This window comes from Perognathus longimembris, chromosome 20 (genome assembly GCF_023159225.1).
Source record: "Perognathus longimembris pacificus isolate PPM17 chromosome 20, ASM2315922v1, whole genome shotgun sequence".
NCBI lineage: Eukaryota > Metazoa > Chordata > Mammalia > Rodentia > Heteromyidae > Perognathus > Perognathus longimembris.
Genome location: NC_063180.1, coordinates 15701563 through 15717136, shown reverse-complemented (window position 1 = coordinate 15717136; position 15574 = coordinate 15701563). Strand labels below are relative to the sequence as shown.

At 51.4% G+C, this 15574-nt stretch overlaps 1 protein-coding gene across 1 annotated transcript in view; it reads left to right on the top strand.

The window, feature by feature from the left end:
• Nucleotides 1-15574, top strand: part of Pepd (peptidase D) — an 86637-nt gene that overhangs the window by 53839 nt on the left and 17224 nt on the right. Inside the window, exons 10-11 of the mRNA XM_048330088.1 lie at nt 11685-11753; nt 13154-13231. Coding sequence (XP_048186045.1) covers nt 11685-11753; nt 13154-13231 — 147 coding nt within the window. The remainder of the gene's footprint in view (nt 1-11684; nt 11754-13153; nt 13232-15574) is intronic.

Below are 15574 nucleotides of genomic sequence, written 5' to 3'. Positions count from 1 at the left end.
GAGAGAAAATGTCACATTAAATTCTACCACAGGAAGCACCTCCTGGGCTGTCTAGTAAAGCCAGGGCTTTGAATATTGAGTCTATTAGAAGCAATTACAGAAGGGACAGCATTTCTAATGTTTCTCATTTGACAAGAAGGTTTTTAAATATGGGACATTAGTTAATAAAAAAAAAGTCCCCAGAAGCCCATTGTAATATATTACCTAATTCCTAACAGTTCATAGCCACTGGAATAGGTAAAATAGGATGTAGAATTAATATATAGTTATTATTAAAATTGCCTTATAAATTAGTTAGGATCCCGGAGGCATAAAGTGGGCATCGTTATTCTCAGAGTGTCTCAAGGGCTTTGCTGTGCCCTGTGTTTGTGGAGGAGGATGCCCCCTTTGCTTGGCTCTGTGATTTGGAGATAAAACAACTGCCAGGCCCCAGTGGCTTATGCCCCTATCATCCTAGCTACTCAGCAAGCTGAGAGCTCAAAGGATTGTGGTTTTGAAGCCAGATCAGGCAGAAAAGTCTATGAGACTCTTATCTCCAGTTAGCCACCAAAATGCCGGAAGTAGAGCTGTGCTTCAAGTGGTAGAGCACCAGCCTTGAGTAGAAAAGCTAAGAGACAGTGATCAGGCCCTAAATTCAAGCCCTTGTACCAGTATATTCTCTCTCTCTCTCTCTCTCTCTCTCTCTCTCTTTCTCTCTCTCTCTCTCTCTCTCTCTCTCTCTCTCTCTCTCTCTCTCTCTCTCTCTCTCTCTCTCTCTCCCTCCCTCCCTCCCTCCCTCTCCCCCTCCATAAGTAAATTTAAAGGCCCGGCCCTGGTGGCTCACACCTGTCATCCTAGCTCCTCTGGAGGCTGAGACCTGAGGATCTCGATTCAAAGTCAGCCCAGGCAGGAAAGTCCTGAGATGCTTATCTCCAGTTAATCACTGAGAAAGCCTGGAGTGATGCTGTAGTTCAACTAGCCTTGAGCAAAAAGTAACTCAGGGACAATACTCAAGCCCAGAGTTTGAGCCCCGGGACTGGCAATAAGTACATAAAGAAAGAGAAGATATTTGCTCCAAGGCAGGAGGAGGGGAAGCTTCGGGCAGTGCAGACAGGAGCCTCTACCTGTGCCATGGAGCTCTCTGGTGGGGCTGAGGCTTTAGACCATCACCCAGCATTGTGTGTCACAAAAGACAGCCCTGCCTACACAGGTTCGAATCCGTTCAGCACCACATTGTGGATGTTTATGTAGCTCCCAGAGCCTGAAGACCACCTGTGTTTCCCAGGCCTGGTGGGGTAGAAACAATTCTGATTTTTCCTTAAGTGAACAGCTAGGGCAGGCAGGAAGATGAGAGAGGCCTGTGGCTGTGAGCAGCCAGCACATCTGAAGAAGGAAGAGCCCTCAGTGTCTCCAAAAGGTGTGAGCGTGTGTGTGTGTGAGTGTGAGTGTGTCTGAGTGTGGACTCAGACCACAGCACGGCCACTGTCTTTGGCCCATGCATGCTGGGAGCCCTAGGGCCACAGACCTCTGCCCTGCCCCAGCCCATGAAACCAGGCCAATAGTTGATGGGTCTAGAAGCCATGGCCCTGTGGCAAGTTCATTTCTTGGGGTTTTACAGTGCTCCTAGGCAGAGGGCCTTCTTGTTCCCAGGGATCCCTGGGGTTTCCTGGCAACAGTTCCAGAGGCACCATGGCGATTTGCTTCTGCCTGCCCTGGCCCTCCACAGGTCAGTGGAAGCTAGTGCTGCCCCAGGTCCCTGGAAAGTGGGCTCTTATGAAAAAGGAGGGAAAGAAAGAAAAGAGGAGGAAGGGAGGGAGAGAAGGAGGGAGGAACAGACAGACAAGAAATAACCAATCTTTGGGGCTAGAGATGTGGTTGGTAGAGTACCAGCCAATGAGCAAAAGTATAGGGTACTGAGTTCAAGTCCCAGCCTTGGACCAAAGATAAATAAAAGGACAGGGTTGGGTGAGGTGTGTCTTGGTAGAGTACCTACCTAGCAGAGAAAGCAGACGGCGCTGCTTTTCTGTTCTTCCTTCTTCCTTTCTTCCCTCCCTCCCTCCCTCCGTGTGTGTGTGTGTATGCTGGTAGCAGTATGGGGACTTGAACTCAAGGCCTGGGACCTGAGCTTTTACCAAGGCTGGTGCTCTACCACTTGTGCCACAATTCCACTTCTGCCTTCTTTTCATTGGAGATAAGAATCCCACAGATTTTCCTACCCAGGCTATCTGGCTTCCTCCTGAGTAGCCAGGTCTACAGGCATGAGCCACTGGCACCTGGCATAGTTGGCCTATTTACTTATAACTTGCTCACACAGTGGTGTAGACAATAGATCCACCAGTGTGGTTCCTGTAGCCTGGGCAGGTTTGTCAAGGTGCTCCCAGCAGGTGGCAGACGGTGTGCACGAGCGACCCCTGGTGGCAGCCTTACTGAGTCAGTGCAGAGCACCACTGTGCTCAAAGGAGTTGATCAAGGGGAGCTGGTCTTTGATAAGGAGCTCTCATCTCTTCCCCAAAGCAAGTGAAAATAGCTACACACACACACACACACACACACACACACACACACACACACACACACTACACCAATGGGACCTCCAGTCCATACAGAACATTCTAAACAAGAGAGGAGGGGTTGGAGCTCAGTGATGGAATGCTTGCCTAGTAAGCATAAGGCTCTGAACTCCATCCCCAACATTGCAAAAAAAGAAAAAAGAAAAAAGTCCCACAGTGCAGAGACCCCCACCCACCCGTGTTGCTCCAGCTAATACGCTCCGTAACTGTCCACAGTCCCAGACTTTGGAGTGTTGGATCTTGCTGGGGTTTCCCTATGTGCAGTGGAAACCTGTTTCAGGGGGCTGGGGGTGCTCCACCTCAATGCACTTACCCAACCCTCCACCCTTCAGCCGGGTAGATTCTCTCTTCCCAGGGGGACTGACGCTGGGGCTGATCAGCCTTCAGCATCATTTTGGGTCTCTTGTTGACCAGTTTCTGCAGATAGAGTGCTGGTGTCCAGCTTCCTCTCAGCTGGGTCTGGCACCCGTGTTCTCTGAGCAGACACTCTGTGCTTCCTGGGGATCTGTCCAGTTCATCCAGTATGGGCTGTTGGAGAAGCCTCTGCTGTGTAGACACAGGCTGAGAGGACATAAAAACTTTCTTAATACCCTGAAGCAGTCTCAGGAGGTCCACCATGGCAAATGGGACCTCAGCTTCCACAGATGTGGCCAGATGTTGTCCAACGCCTCAATAGGTGTGTGTAGATTCTGTTTTTAAAATGTGGTGAGGGATTTGGTGGCACACAGGGGTTGCCCTGGTGAGAGAATGCAGGGCATGTACAGAGCAGGGAGTGGAGGCATCCTGGACTTCCTGTCTCCTCACCTAACTGTCCTGCCTCAGAGCCAGCTGCGATGGGGGCCAGAGGCCAGGAGAGACTTACCAGCGTGGTGGTTCCAGACTTTCTGCCAGGTCGAGGCATGGATCTCCCAGTGCCCCAGTTGCCCCACAGATGGCAGAAATGGATTCTACATATGGTAGGAAACCTACCACTGAGCTGGATACCAGCGGCTCACACCTGTCATCCCAGCTCCTCAGGAGGCTGAGATCTGAGGATGGAGGTTCAAAGCCAGCCTGGTTAGGAAAGTCTGGGAGATTCTTTTATCTCTAATAACCACAGCAGAAGACCAGAAATGGAGGGAATAGCCCAAGTGGTAGAGTGCCTGCCTTGAGCGAAAAAGCTGAGGGACAGCTCCCAGTTCTGAGTTTAAGCCTCAGTGTACACACACACACACACACACACACACACACACACACACACACTCACGAGATAAAAAAGAATAGTAACTTTGCATTGGTAGGTGAGGAATCATTAAAATATAATTAAAAGCATGAGTTCTTCTAATTATTGGCTTTGCATACTGTGTATTTTAAAAAACAAAACAAATTGGGCGAAAGCTTCCTCTTGAATACGTCCAGAAATGAGAGGGTATAGCATTTTAATTAAAAATGGATTATTTCAAAAACAGTTTAATCTTCCCGTCATCAAAGGACTGAGCCTTATTAATTAGCTATTGATAAATAGGTTTTCAGTGACCAGAAGTGTAAATTTGTGGGGATTGTGCCTGGAACCCCACCCCTCCAGTTGGGGGGTGCTCTTTGGACCCTCTCTGTGTTTGGAGGGTGTCAGCCAGAGAAGTGACGAGGGCACGCGGATCTGTGTGTTCCTCTCATCCTCTATGGACCCAGAGTCCACATCCTGGTGCAGGTGGGGGACACACAGGGGCCCTGTGGCCATCCCTCCCCGCCCCACCCCGTCTCTCACTCTGCTTAGTGGGAGTGGGTGCCCGCGCCCTGGATGCAACACTTGCTGCCCAAGCAGGCCTTCCCCCCCCCCCAACACACACACCTTTTTTTTTTTTTTTTTTTGCGCCAGTCCTGGGCCTTGGACTCAGGGCCTGAGCACTGTCCCTGGTTTGCTTTTTGCTCAAGGCTAGCACTTTGCCACTTGAGCCACAGCGCCACTTCTGGCCGTTTTCTATATATGTGGTGCTGGGGAATCGAACCCAGGGCTTCATGTATACGAGGCAAGCTCTCTACCACTAGGCCATATTCCCAGCCCCCACCCTTTTTTTTTTGTGCCAGTACTTGGACTTGAACTCCAGGCCTGGATGCTCTACCACTTGAGCCACAGCTCCACTTCTGGGTTTTTGATGGTTCATTGCAGATAAGAGTCTCATGGACTTTCCTGTCCCAGGCTGGCTTCGATCCTTGATTCTCAAATCTCAGCCTCATTAGTAGCCAGGATGACAGGCAAGAGCCACCTGTGCCTGATTCACCCTTCGCTTCTGACCTGGGGTTCAGATGCTCCGGCCAGGCACATTCCGGACCCTACCCCCACGCTGCCAGCCGTAGCTCCTCGTTTCTGGGCTGATCTTTCTATAGGGGCAGCTTGAGAAAAAAAAAAAAAACCATTTATCATCATAAGTGGATAGAGACTTTGAAAGTGATAAATGGTGTTCACATCGCTCCTTCTGCCTGGAGAGGTTTTGAGCAGGCATGGGAAAGCTTGTTAGAAGACGGGCTCCTGGCACTCACCGCTCACGGACTGCCCACTACTGTGGAATGAAGCCACATGCTGGGCAAGAGGAGCTCTTGCCACCTAGGCCCCATTGAGGCCCCACCCTCCCTGCTGCCATCCTGGCCTCCCTCTGCAGGCCTGGTGCCTTCCATCTTGGGCTTTGTGCCTTCTGCATGCTTAGAAGGTTCTAAGCTTTTTAGCCAGGTACTTAGGGGTGGCTCATACTTGTATTCCTTGAGTGAAAAAGCCAAAGGACTGGGCTGGGACTGTGGCTTAGTGGTAGAATGCTTGCCTAGCATGCATAAAGCCCTGGGTTCGATTCCTCAGCACCATATAGATGAAAAAGCCAGAAGTGGCGCTGTGGCTCAAGTGGTAGAGTGCTAGCCTTGAGCAAAAAGAAGCCAGGGACAGTGCTCAGGCCCTGAGTCCAAGCCCCAGGACTGGCAAGAAAAAAAAAAGCCAAAGGAAAATGTCCAGAGTTCAAGACCCCTAAGCTTCTCAAAGGTACACTGGGGTCTGACCCTGCCTAGGCTGCCATTGCTCCTGTTCCTGCTAGGGACAGAGCTCTTCGGGCATTTTTTCCTTTTTCCTCGAGGAAACCTTAAAGTGGAATTTCCCAGCGTCAGCCATTCACACGGTACTGCTATGATTTCAGCTAGATCTTTAACCCACATCTGCTATTATGTGCTTACTATTTTTCCTTAAATTGAGTCCTTCTCCCTGCCTTCCTTTACATACACTTTAAAAGAAAGCTTTTCATCCCTGGCATGAGGGAAACCTGAAGTATAATTTGCCGGTATAAATGGAAGGTAAACTACCAAATCAATACTTAACACATGAAGTAAACACAATTATCTGTGTACACATCATCTCAGCCATTCAGCCTGCAGGAAACATTGCCTCAGAGGAAGCCCTTCCCTCCCTCTTCCCTCCTTTGCCCACGTCACTTCCCCAGGGGCTCTTCGTGCCTGGCTGTTCTCCTGGGAAGGGAAGAAAAGGTATAGATATCTTAGAGGGGAAGAAATTGTTTCTGATTAAACTAAAGTCATCTCCATCTTTCATGCTGAGCCTTTTTGCTCTGTGTGTGTGTGTGTGCGTACGTGGGCATAGGTACACATGCATGCACCCTTACTGGGGCTTGAACTTAAGGCCTGTTTCCTGTCTTTTAGCTTTTTCACTAAAGGCTGGTATTCTGCCACATGAGCCATAGATCTACTTCTGTGAGTTTTTGGCTGGTTCATTGGAGATAAGAGTCTCACTCATATTCCTGCCCATGATTCGAACTGCAGTCCTCAGATCTTAGCCTCCTGAGTGGCTAGGTTGATAGACTGAGCTGCCAGCGCTTGGCAGAGATTCATCTTTGAACCAGACAGTGCTCTGGCCAGTGAGGGAGGGACATTTTATAAAAGAAAACAAAGCAGAGCTCTGCCTGGGGCTGCGTCACAATACAAGAGATAGGGAAAGGCTTCTTGAATATAGCACCAGAGGAAGAAGCCATAAAGCAACAATAGAAAAGAAACATACCTAACCAATAAAAATGTAAATTGTCTGTCCAGAAATGCTATTTGAAAGATTAAAGAGGAAAGAGAGAAACTTTTTACATAGCCAATAACCCACACCACTGCCTAGGGTCCTTCATATATAAATCCTATAAGGATCAGCAAGAAAAAGATGGACACGCAGAATTTTCAAACGGGAACAAGCTATTCAGAAAGGAAATAAGGAATGAGCATGCTCAGACATGCCAGTTCATCACTGAAACTGAAATACCTGGTCTCTGGCCCTGTGGATACACGAGCCCCACAGTACACAGTTTCCAACCCTGAAATTCCTTAGGAGTATCCAGCCCTGAGGATGAAAAAATGTGCACCTTCCACTTGTCAGCCTTCAGTCTAACAGGGAAAAGGCATGTGGCCACGAGTGTCCATCACAACAGAGGTGGATGTCACCCAGCATCTGACAGCGTGAAGCTAGTTAAGGAAATTACAGGCCGTGACACTGCCACCTGTACTTATTCAAAGTTAGGCTGTCAGCCACTTCGCGAAAATGTACTGAGAATCATCTGCATGTCAATATTAATCAGAGCTCTGAGGAATACTACAAACAGATAAAACCCCAGCCAAATGGCAGACAGAGGAGATGGATGGATAGATGGATGGATGGACGGACGGTTGGACAGTTGGGCAGTGGATAGGTGGATGGGTAGCTAAATGATAGGAAGATGCAGAGATAGAGATGGATGGATAAATGTATATATGGGTACGTAGATAAATGTATGGATAGTTAGGATGGTAGGTAGATAGATGATAGATAGAAGATAGATAGATAGATAGATAGATAGATAGATAGATAGATAGATAGATAGATAGATGAGAGGGATACAGAGATAGGTGAGGGAGGAAGAAAGAGCAAGAGTAAGATGACGGAGAGAGGGACACACACACGTAGCCACATACCTTTTTCCTGTCAGGCGAAAGACCTACAAGTGGAGTATGCACATTTTTTTAGTCAGGGCCTGTTCCAGATACTCCTAAGGATTTTCAGGGTTCAGAGCATGGTACCTTGGAGTCTGTCTGCCCACAGGTCTGCGGATAGCCCAGTCCTTTTGAAATTTTGGTGTATAATAATGCATTTTAAAGATACTCGGGTGTTCAACACGATATAGCTGGATGATAGGATGGGTGATTTTTTTTCTGTGTGTAATTTCTAAGAATTTCCAAGCTGTCATATATATAATTAGCAGTCTGTCCTGGCCAGCACTTTGCTTTGTTGTTGTTGTTGTTGTTCAGGTACGAGGGCATAAACTCAGGGCCTGGGCGCAGTCCCTTAGGCTGGTATACTCTACCACTTGAGCCACAGCAAGGATTACAGGCATGAACCACCAGCCTCCAGCCTCTGGCTAGGACTTTTGACAACTAAAGAATTATCCTCCCCCTCCCACACTTACCCCCCAATAATTGATACTGAAGAAGTCCAGCATTCAGCCTAATCAAGCATGTCACAAATAAAGGGGAAGATTTGTTAATTGAATGTCATGTTATGTCCTCAGTTATGCTTAATATGAGATAGGCAATTTAGAATTCCCAATTATCCAATTAAAATGCTAATTACCTCGTACCTTGATAAGGCCTTTCTTGGAGAGAGGTGAACCGTGTCTCTCAGCTGCTTCTGTCTCCTAGCCAGTCTTTGCCGCTGCCCTTGGCTTTGGTTGGTGGTTCTCCCCTTTGGGGAGCCCTGGGTCCCAGTGGCTTCTCCAAAGCAGGTTGCTTACCCAAGCCCACACAGGACCCCCCTCCCCCCCCCCAGGCTGGGCAGAGTTTGTTGTCCTCAGAGCCTCATTTTGGCTTAGCTTGGTCCCCTTGTCCGGCTGGGAGGTCAGGAGTCTGTACCACGTTGGCCATATTTAGCTTTGCCACCAGGATGTACAGCTCTCCTTCAGCCCTGACTGCAAGGCCATAGGTGTAGGCATCATTCCAGACGCAAGGCTCACGAGACAAGCTGAGCCCTTGCTTAGGAATGGCAAGGGGGCAGGGGTGTGTGTGTGAATCAAATGAGATGCTGAGGGCCACGAACAGCTTGTCTGGACCTGTGCCCTGCCCCCAAAGACTGGCATGTCCTGAAGATGATCAAATTTGCCAGGCACCGGTGGCTCACGCTTGGCAATCCTAGCTACTCAGGAGGCTGAGATCTGTGGATGGTGGTTCGAAGCCAGCCAGGGCAGGAAAGTTCATGAGATTCTGATCTCCAATTAACTACCCCAAAAAAGCTGGGAGGGGAGATATTATGGTCCAAGTGGTAGAGTGCTAGCCTTGAACAAAACAGCTCCTGGGACAGTGCCCAGACCCCTGGGACCAAAACCAAAAACTAAAGACTAGAAGCCTTGCACAAGCACATTGCTGTTCTACATGGTTCTCTCACTGGTGAAGGAGGAAAGAAATTCACTTCATCCCAAGGGTCGTTGTACATGCCTGACGCTTCCACAGGTAGCTGTTTGCTTTTTCTCATTGGTGGGATGGTGACGCTTGCCTATAAACTCCGTGTGGCTGGCAGCAGGGCCTGGCACAGTCTGCAGGAATCCTGAGCCTGTGTTCACCCATTCCCTGCCCCTGGGCAGACAGTGGGGCTCAGAGCCGTGTGAGCTGGTTCGTGAGGGCCTCACATGCCCAGCCCCACATACCTAGTCGCTGAGCTGGCAGGACCTTTGGGAGATGTACACGAGAAGCTGTTACCCTGGACAGGCAGTTCCCAGGCCAAAGACCAGAGCTGAGAAGTTGGGGGAGGGGGAGCTGCTGAACTACAGCCATCACAGATGACCTATGTCCCCAAGAAAGCCACATGGGGAACAGGCAGCCCTGTGCTGGCCCCCCCTTGTATTAATAATGTGTGGCTGAGCCAGGCACCCTCTGAGGTTTTGCATGCTCAGCTGGGCTCTGGGTCCAAGGGCGTTCCACACATACTGGCTGGATTTGTAGGTCCTCCCCTCAGGGGATGCCCTGTGATGGCATTCTTGAATATGTTTCTGAAGATGCAGACCTGGCCCTGTGCTGTGTTCTTGTCCCATTCTCTCAGTCACCTCCAGGCATCAAATAGGTGCCTCTGCCCCAGCCAGGCTATTAGAGGGAAGAAATGAAGGAGCCTAGAGCAGCAGGGTTGTAGGATGCTGCTGGCTGGAACTTGGACACGTCCCTTCCCCCTCTGCTACTGAAGGAAGTGCCCCCAGTACCAGGTCACTGCCCCCCAGCCCCCCTTCTTTCCAGAAAGCCCAAGGAGACAGGGGCGAGCAATTCTGTCAGAATCATGTGTGAATCACAGTATATAGAAAGAGCAGGTGTGTGGAAGTGACCACAGGACATTGTGACTATTCTGCCTGCCGCTGTCAGCTGTCCTCTGATGGAGAAACTTGTTTCCAGAAGTTTTAGAAGGTTCAAAGTCAGTCTCAGGCTGTGAGACTCTTAGCTCCAGTGAACCATCAGAAAACCAGAAGTGGAGCTGGAGCTGTGGCTAAGGAGCATGCGCCTTGAGCATAAAAAAGCTCCTGGACAGGGCTGGTGATATGGCCTAGTGGCAAGAGTGCTTGAAGAGTACATGGAGCCCTGGGTTCGATTCCCCAGCACCACATATACAGAAAACGGCCAGAAGTGGCGCTGTGGCTCAAGTGGCAGAATGCTAGCCTTGAGCAAAAAGAAGCCAGGACAATGCTCAGGCCCTGAGTCCAAGGCCCAGGACTGGCCAAAAAAAAAAAAAAAAAGCTCCTGGACAGGCCCTGAGTTCAAGTCCCATAACCCACAAATAACAGTCTCTGCTGAGGGGAATCTTTAACAGGGACACATGCTGCAGGCCAGGGCGCCAAGCCCACCCAGGCCCTGCCTTTGTGGGACATGTTTGTCGTGCACGTGCCAGTGGCATGGCTGTTATTGAAGTCAGCCAGTCGCAGCGCAGCTCGTGGTCACCTGTCACTCACCTGCCCCATCTCCTGGCTCATGGCTAGGTGGCCCTCACAGATTTGGTTCCATGGGGCAAGACTTGCTATCTCTGAGGAGTGACTTGGGGACCGATTCCAAAGCTGCCTGGGGGCCACTGGCCTCTGCCCACCAAACTCAGGGCTATGACTGGGGTCTTTTGTTTCCCGATTCTGCCTGTTCTTTGAACACAGGAGCTGAGGGGGTGGGGCGGAGGTGGGGGGACTCCTCACCTCCTGGAAACTCCTGAAGTCCTTTGCGTTGAGGAAACACTTCCCTCCCAGACACCCAATTATCCTGTAAGGTTTCTAAGGCAAGTCTGAAAGTTGATTGAATCTGGCAGGCCCGCTTCTGCATAACAACTACTTAATACCCAATCATCACAATTACACATAATTTGTGTTTACGGTGCCTGGAAGATTAAACTCCTCCGCACAAACATTCTCCAATGTAGGCCTACAATGCACAGGGCAGGCATGCCCGTGGCTGCTTTTGGTGCTCTGTGCATGGCTTGCCCTGGTGCCAGGGGTGGCTAGAGGGAGGAGTCTTGGGGAGGGGCCCTTTACCAGCTGAGTGCTGCCAAAGCCCGGCATCCGGGGTGCAGCGGGGGCCCCTCACTCACACCTCAGAGCTTGTGCAAATCCAAGGTCCTGTGGCCACAAGGCATAGGGTAAGGAGGCCGCTCCAAAGCTCTGGACAGTGCAGTCTTTCTGGGGTTCAGCACCCTGATGTGACCAGCTCGTCAGATCCTGGAGCCACCGTAGACCTGGCCTGCCTGCTCAGGGTGGGAGCGTAGCCAGGGGCCAGACTGGCTTGTGACCTCACCGGCTTCATCTGCAGAGGGTCAGCCCAGGGCCACACTGGACCTGGATGGGGGCTGTGTTCTTGCTAAGGCAAGGTAGTGGGTGATGGAGACAGAGGAAAGTCCTCCTACCCTGCAGACCCATGGAGCCCTGGCTCCAACCTGTCCCCCAGAGCCAGGGCTCCACAGGGCAGGGGGTTAGGACACCCCTGGGGCAGCCCGGGTGCTGAGCTCCCTGGCATGCTGTGTCCCGGCTCTTAGAGCTGGGGAGCGGGGCCCTCCTGGAAGCACAGCAGAGCCAGACCTGAGCTGCGGGCTTGGACATGGGGGCCCTGCGCCTCTGGGGACTTCCTGACCTATGTCTCCCCCTGCAGCCTGTTCCAGCACTACTGCTACTCTCGGGGTGGCATGCGGCACACCTCCTACACTTGCATCTGCTGTAGGTAAGTGCACCCATGTGTTTTGGGGGAGGGGTGAAGGGCCAAGGGCATCAAGCTGACTCACCCACACCAGTGCCTGGCACCCAAACCTGGAAGTCACGCTTCCCCCTAAGATCCTAGGCCTAGGCCGCCCCTGTGCCAGGCAAAGTGGGGAGTTCAGCTTACTTCTGAGGCTCCTGGGGGCCCAATGGGAGCTTGTGATTAGGCTGTGTGTGTAATGGTGATGGGGTATGGGGACTAAGGTAGTGTATCCTTGTGTGTTTGTGTGTGTGTGTGAGAGAGAGAGAGAGACTCTGGTGTGGCTGCACAAGGACCATTGTGTCGCTAACTGTGCAGGCGGCTGGCTCCCTGTGGCTGTGGGGATTCTGCGTGGGTTTGGGTGTCACCTGCACATGACCCTGACTGTCGCGGTCCCCTGTGGGGTTTGCACAGCTGTGCAGGTGCCTGGTGGCTTGTGTCACTGCACAGGAACCTCCATGGCCTCTGGAATTCACCCCAGCTATCCTGGTCCCCGTGCTCTCACAGGCTCCTGCCCAGCTCGGAAGGAGCTGGACAACGCTTGCTGATGGATGCGTCCTCCCGCATAAATAGTACATCTAAACACTGCAGTTCTTGGAAATGCACTTCTCTGGTGGATAGCGAGGGGGGAAAATCATTATTTCTACCTTTATAGTTCCCAAGACTCCCGAATAAGGCCATAAATATTATACCCAGGTGTTTGGGTTTTTTCCTCTTCCTTTGGACACTCAATAGTTCTTTTTTTCTCAAAGATATCACTCCATGCCAGGCACTGGTGGCTCACACCTGTAATCCTAGCTACTCAGGAGGCTGAGATCTGAGGATTACTGTTCAAAACCAACCGAGGCAGAAAGTCTGTGAGAATTATCTCCAGTGAACCACCAGAAAACCAGAAGTGGTGCTTTGGTCAAAGTGATAGAGTGCTAGCCTTGAGTGAAAAAGCTCAAGGACAGCAACCAGGCTCTGAGTTCAAGCGCCAAGACTGACCAAAAAGAAAGAAGAAAAGATACTGCTCTGTGGTGCAGCTCCATAGATCATAGGGTCAAATCACCACCAGCTTCCTGCCCTCCAGGCCAGCCAACCAAGGACCATCCTAGGGAGCCCCTCACCCTTCAGGAGGGGTCTCCTTAGGGCCATTTTTCAAGCCCACGAACTGCTATTCCCCGTGTCTGTGCTTTGCATGTGGTGCAGAGGGCAGCTCCCCAAGCAGTGCCCGGGTTGAGCTGCAGGGGGTGCTGCGGTGAGCCGAGGTGCTGCTGCCTCCATCTGTGGCTGGCCGGATCTGGGCGCCCCCCCCACCCCCACTGCTGTGGGCCTCAGCCGGCTGCCCTCGCTAGCCTCTGCTGGCAAGCGGGTGTCCTTGACTGCCCTCTGGCTCTTCACAGTGGTGAGAATGCCGCCGTGCTCCACTACGGACACGCTGGAGCCCCCAATGACCGCACGATTCAGGACGGAGACATGTGGTAAGTCAAGGCAGGCTGCTGCTCAGCTCTGCTGTGTATGGGAACGGACGGCCCAGCCAAGGTCAGCCACGAAACCTCCACATCCCCCAGGGAAATCAGCTGCCCTTCCCCTCCCCCATCTGCCCCCCCAGGGGTCCTCACTCCACAAGATGCCAGTCTTGCATTCTCGGGGGCCCTGGAGGATGGGGGGGTCTATGGGAGGATGGGAGATTCTGTGTACACAGGTGCCGTGGCTGCGGCCCAGGTGGGCGCACGTGGCACCTGTGTCTCCCAGTGCAGCTGTAAGTAGCAATGATTCAAGGAAGCCCACTGGTGCTCATGCCAAACTCAAATTGGTGATTTTGTTTTTCTAGTGTAACTTTGAAATGTAGCCAGTAGAATAATTATGAGTTTATTATAGTCAATTTATTATGCAGCATTTAGAACAACATGTTTTGTTGATTACTGCTACTGCCAGATTGCTGGCGGCATTTATAATCCATTGTTTTATTGAAATTGATCTGCTGAGCGCCCTACTGCGTTCAGTAAATAATAAATCACTCCACTATCCCAACATAAAAGGCCCAACATTTCACCGTAAGGTATGAAACCAGGATACAGTATCACGTGGAGTTACCTCCCAGGGCTTGATTAGTTAAAAATGCTTGAGAGATTTTTTTATTTGTTTATTTATTTTTATCTTATGTTACCAGTCCTGGGGCTTGGACTCAGGGCCTCTTGAGCAACAGGGTCACTTCGGGCTTTTTCTGTTTATGTGGTGCTGAGGAATTGAACCCAGGGCTTCATGCAAGCTAAGCAAGCACTCCACCACTAGGCCACATTCCCAGCCCCGCCCCAGAGGGATTTTACGTTTGTAATACAGCTATTTTAGCATCAGAGTTGGTTCAGAGCATCCTGAAAAGGGGGGCAGGCTGCTAAGGGACAGCCAGGCCTTCTCCATCTCTCCCAAATCTCAGGTGTGGCTAGGGTTGTGAGGCTTTGTTGTTGTTTTGTGCTGGTCCTGAGATTTGAACTCAGGGGCTGGGTGTTTTTCCTCAGCTTTTTTACTCAAAGCTGGTTCTCTACCACTTGAGCCACAGCTTCACTTCTGACTTTTTTTGGTGTGCTTAATTGGAGATGAGTCTCATGGACTTTGCTTCCTGGGCTGGCTTTAAACCATGATCTTCAGATCTCAGCCTCCAGAATAGATAGGATGACAGACAGGAGCCACCAGTATCTGGCTAAGGGTTGTGGTCTAAGTGGTAGAGTCCCTGCCTGGCAAACATAAGGCCCTGAGTTCAAATCCCAATTCCACTGAAATCTCATATATGGTCGGCCCTTCCACCTCAGTGCACAAACACACACAGAGATAGCTGAGCTCAGAGGGCGCCCTCCATAGCTGAATGCCCACCCTTCCTGGGTTGTAGACCACCCAGCTCCAGAGGGACTTGGGGGTACCAAGTACAAAATAGCAAAGCCAGGCTGCCTTTAAACACTCTGACTCCTCCTGCCTCAGCCTCCCACCTGCTGCGATTGCAGGCATGCATGGCCATACCCTCTCACAGACATTGTAGCCTTGGCAGGGATGCTGGGTGGGACTTGAAGATGGCCGTGCCCCCTCTCCCACCTTCACCTTCAGAGCTGCTGGGCAGGGCCACCTCTCTGCTCCTCTGTCAGCATTTATAGGCCACTGTCCTCATCCACAAGGTCCTGGTCATTGGACATACTGGCCCCTACTGCAGGTTAAGAACACAGTATTTCAAGGCCATCCCTCGCCCTACGCTGATGGCCTCCGGGTCCCTCCCTGCTTGCCAGGGCCTGAGCCCAGCCCCAGGGGGCAGCAGGACCCAGTGTGGTTCAGAGCCCCATGGCCCACCCTCAGCTCCGCAGAACTGTGAGACCTTCTGCAGGGCCTATGATCTTGATGGGGGCGGGGGGAGTTCTCTTGACTTCCAGAAGCTTTCTGTTTTGTTCTGGAGTTGCCCCATGAAGCCCACAGGCAGGTCACTGTCCTCAGGCAAGCATCAGCTGCTTTGCATTTTCCTTTTTATTAAGGCAAGCATGGCAGGGTGTCTCAAACGGGGTTCCCAAGTGTGGGGCTCTCGCTCAAATGCCTCCCATGTGCTCACTCAAAGGATGGGGTCTGTCAAGGTCACTGGAGGCCCCAGAAGACCCATCCCCCTGAAGCAAGCCTCAAACAGGGTGGGGGGTCCCCCCACCAGATCATCTTTGAGATCCCATGGGTGCGTAGAGGCGCTGAAGACTGGCAAGCTGGACTAGGCAACCAGGGAATGCCAGCACCCATATCTAAATCCTGGGAATCAGGGCACCCAGGACAGGACACAATGTGCCCCCTGAGCCCTG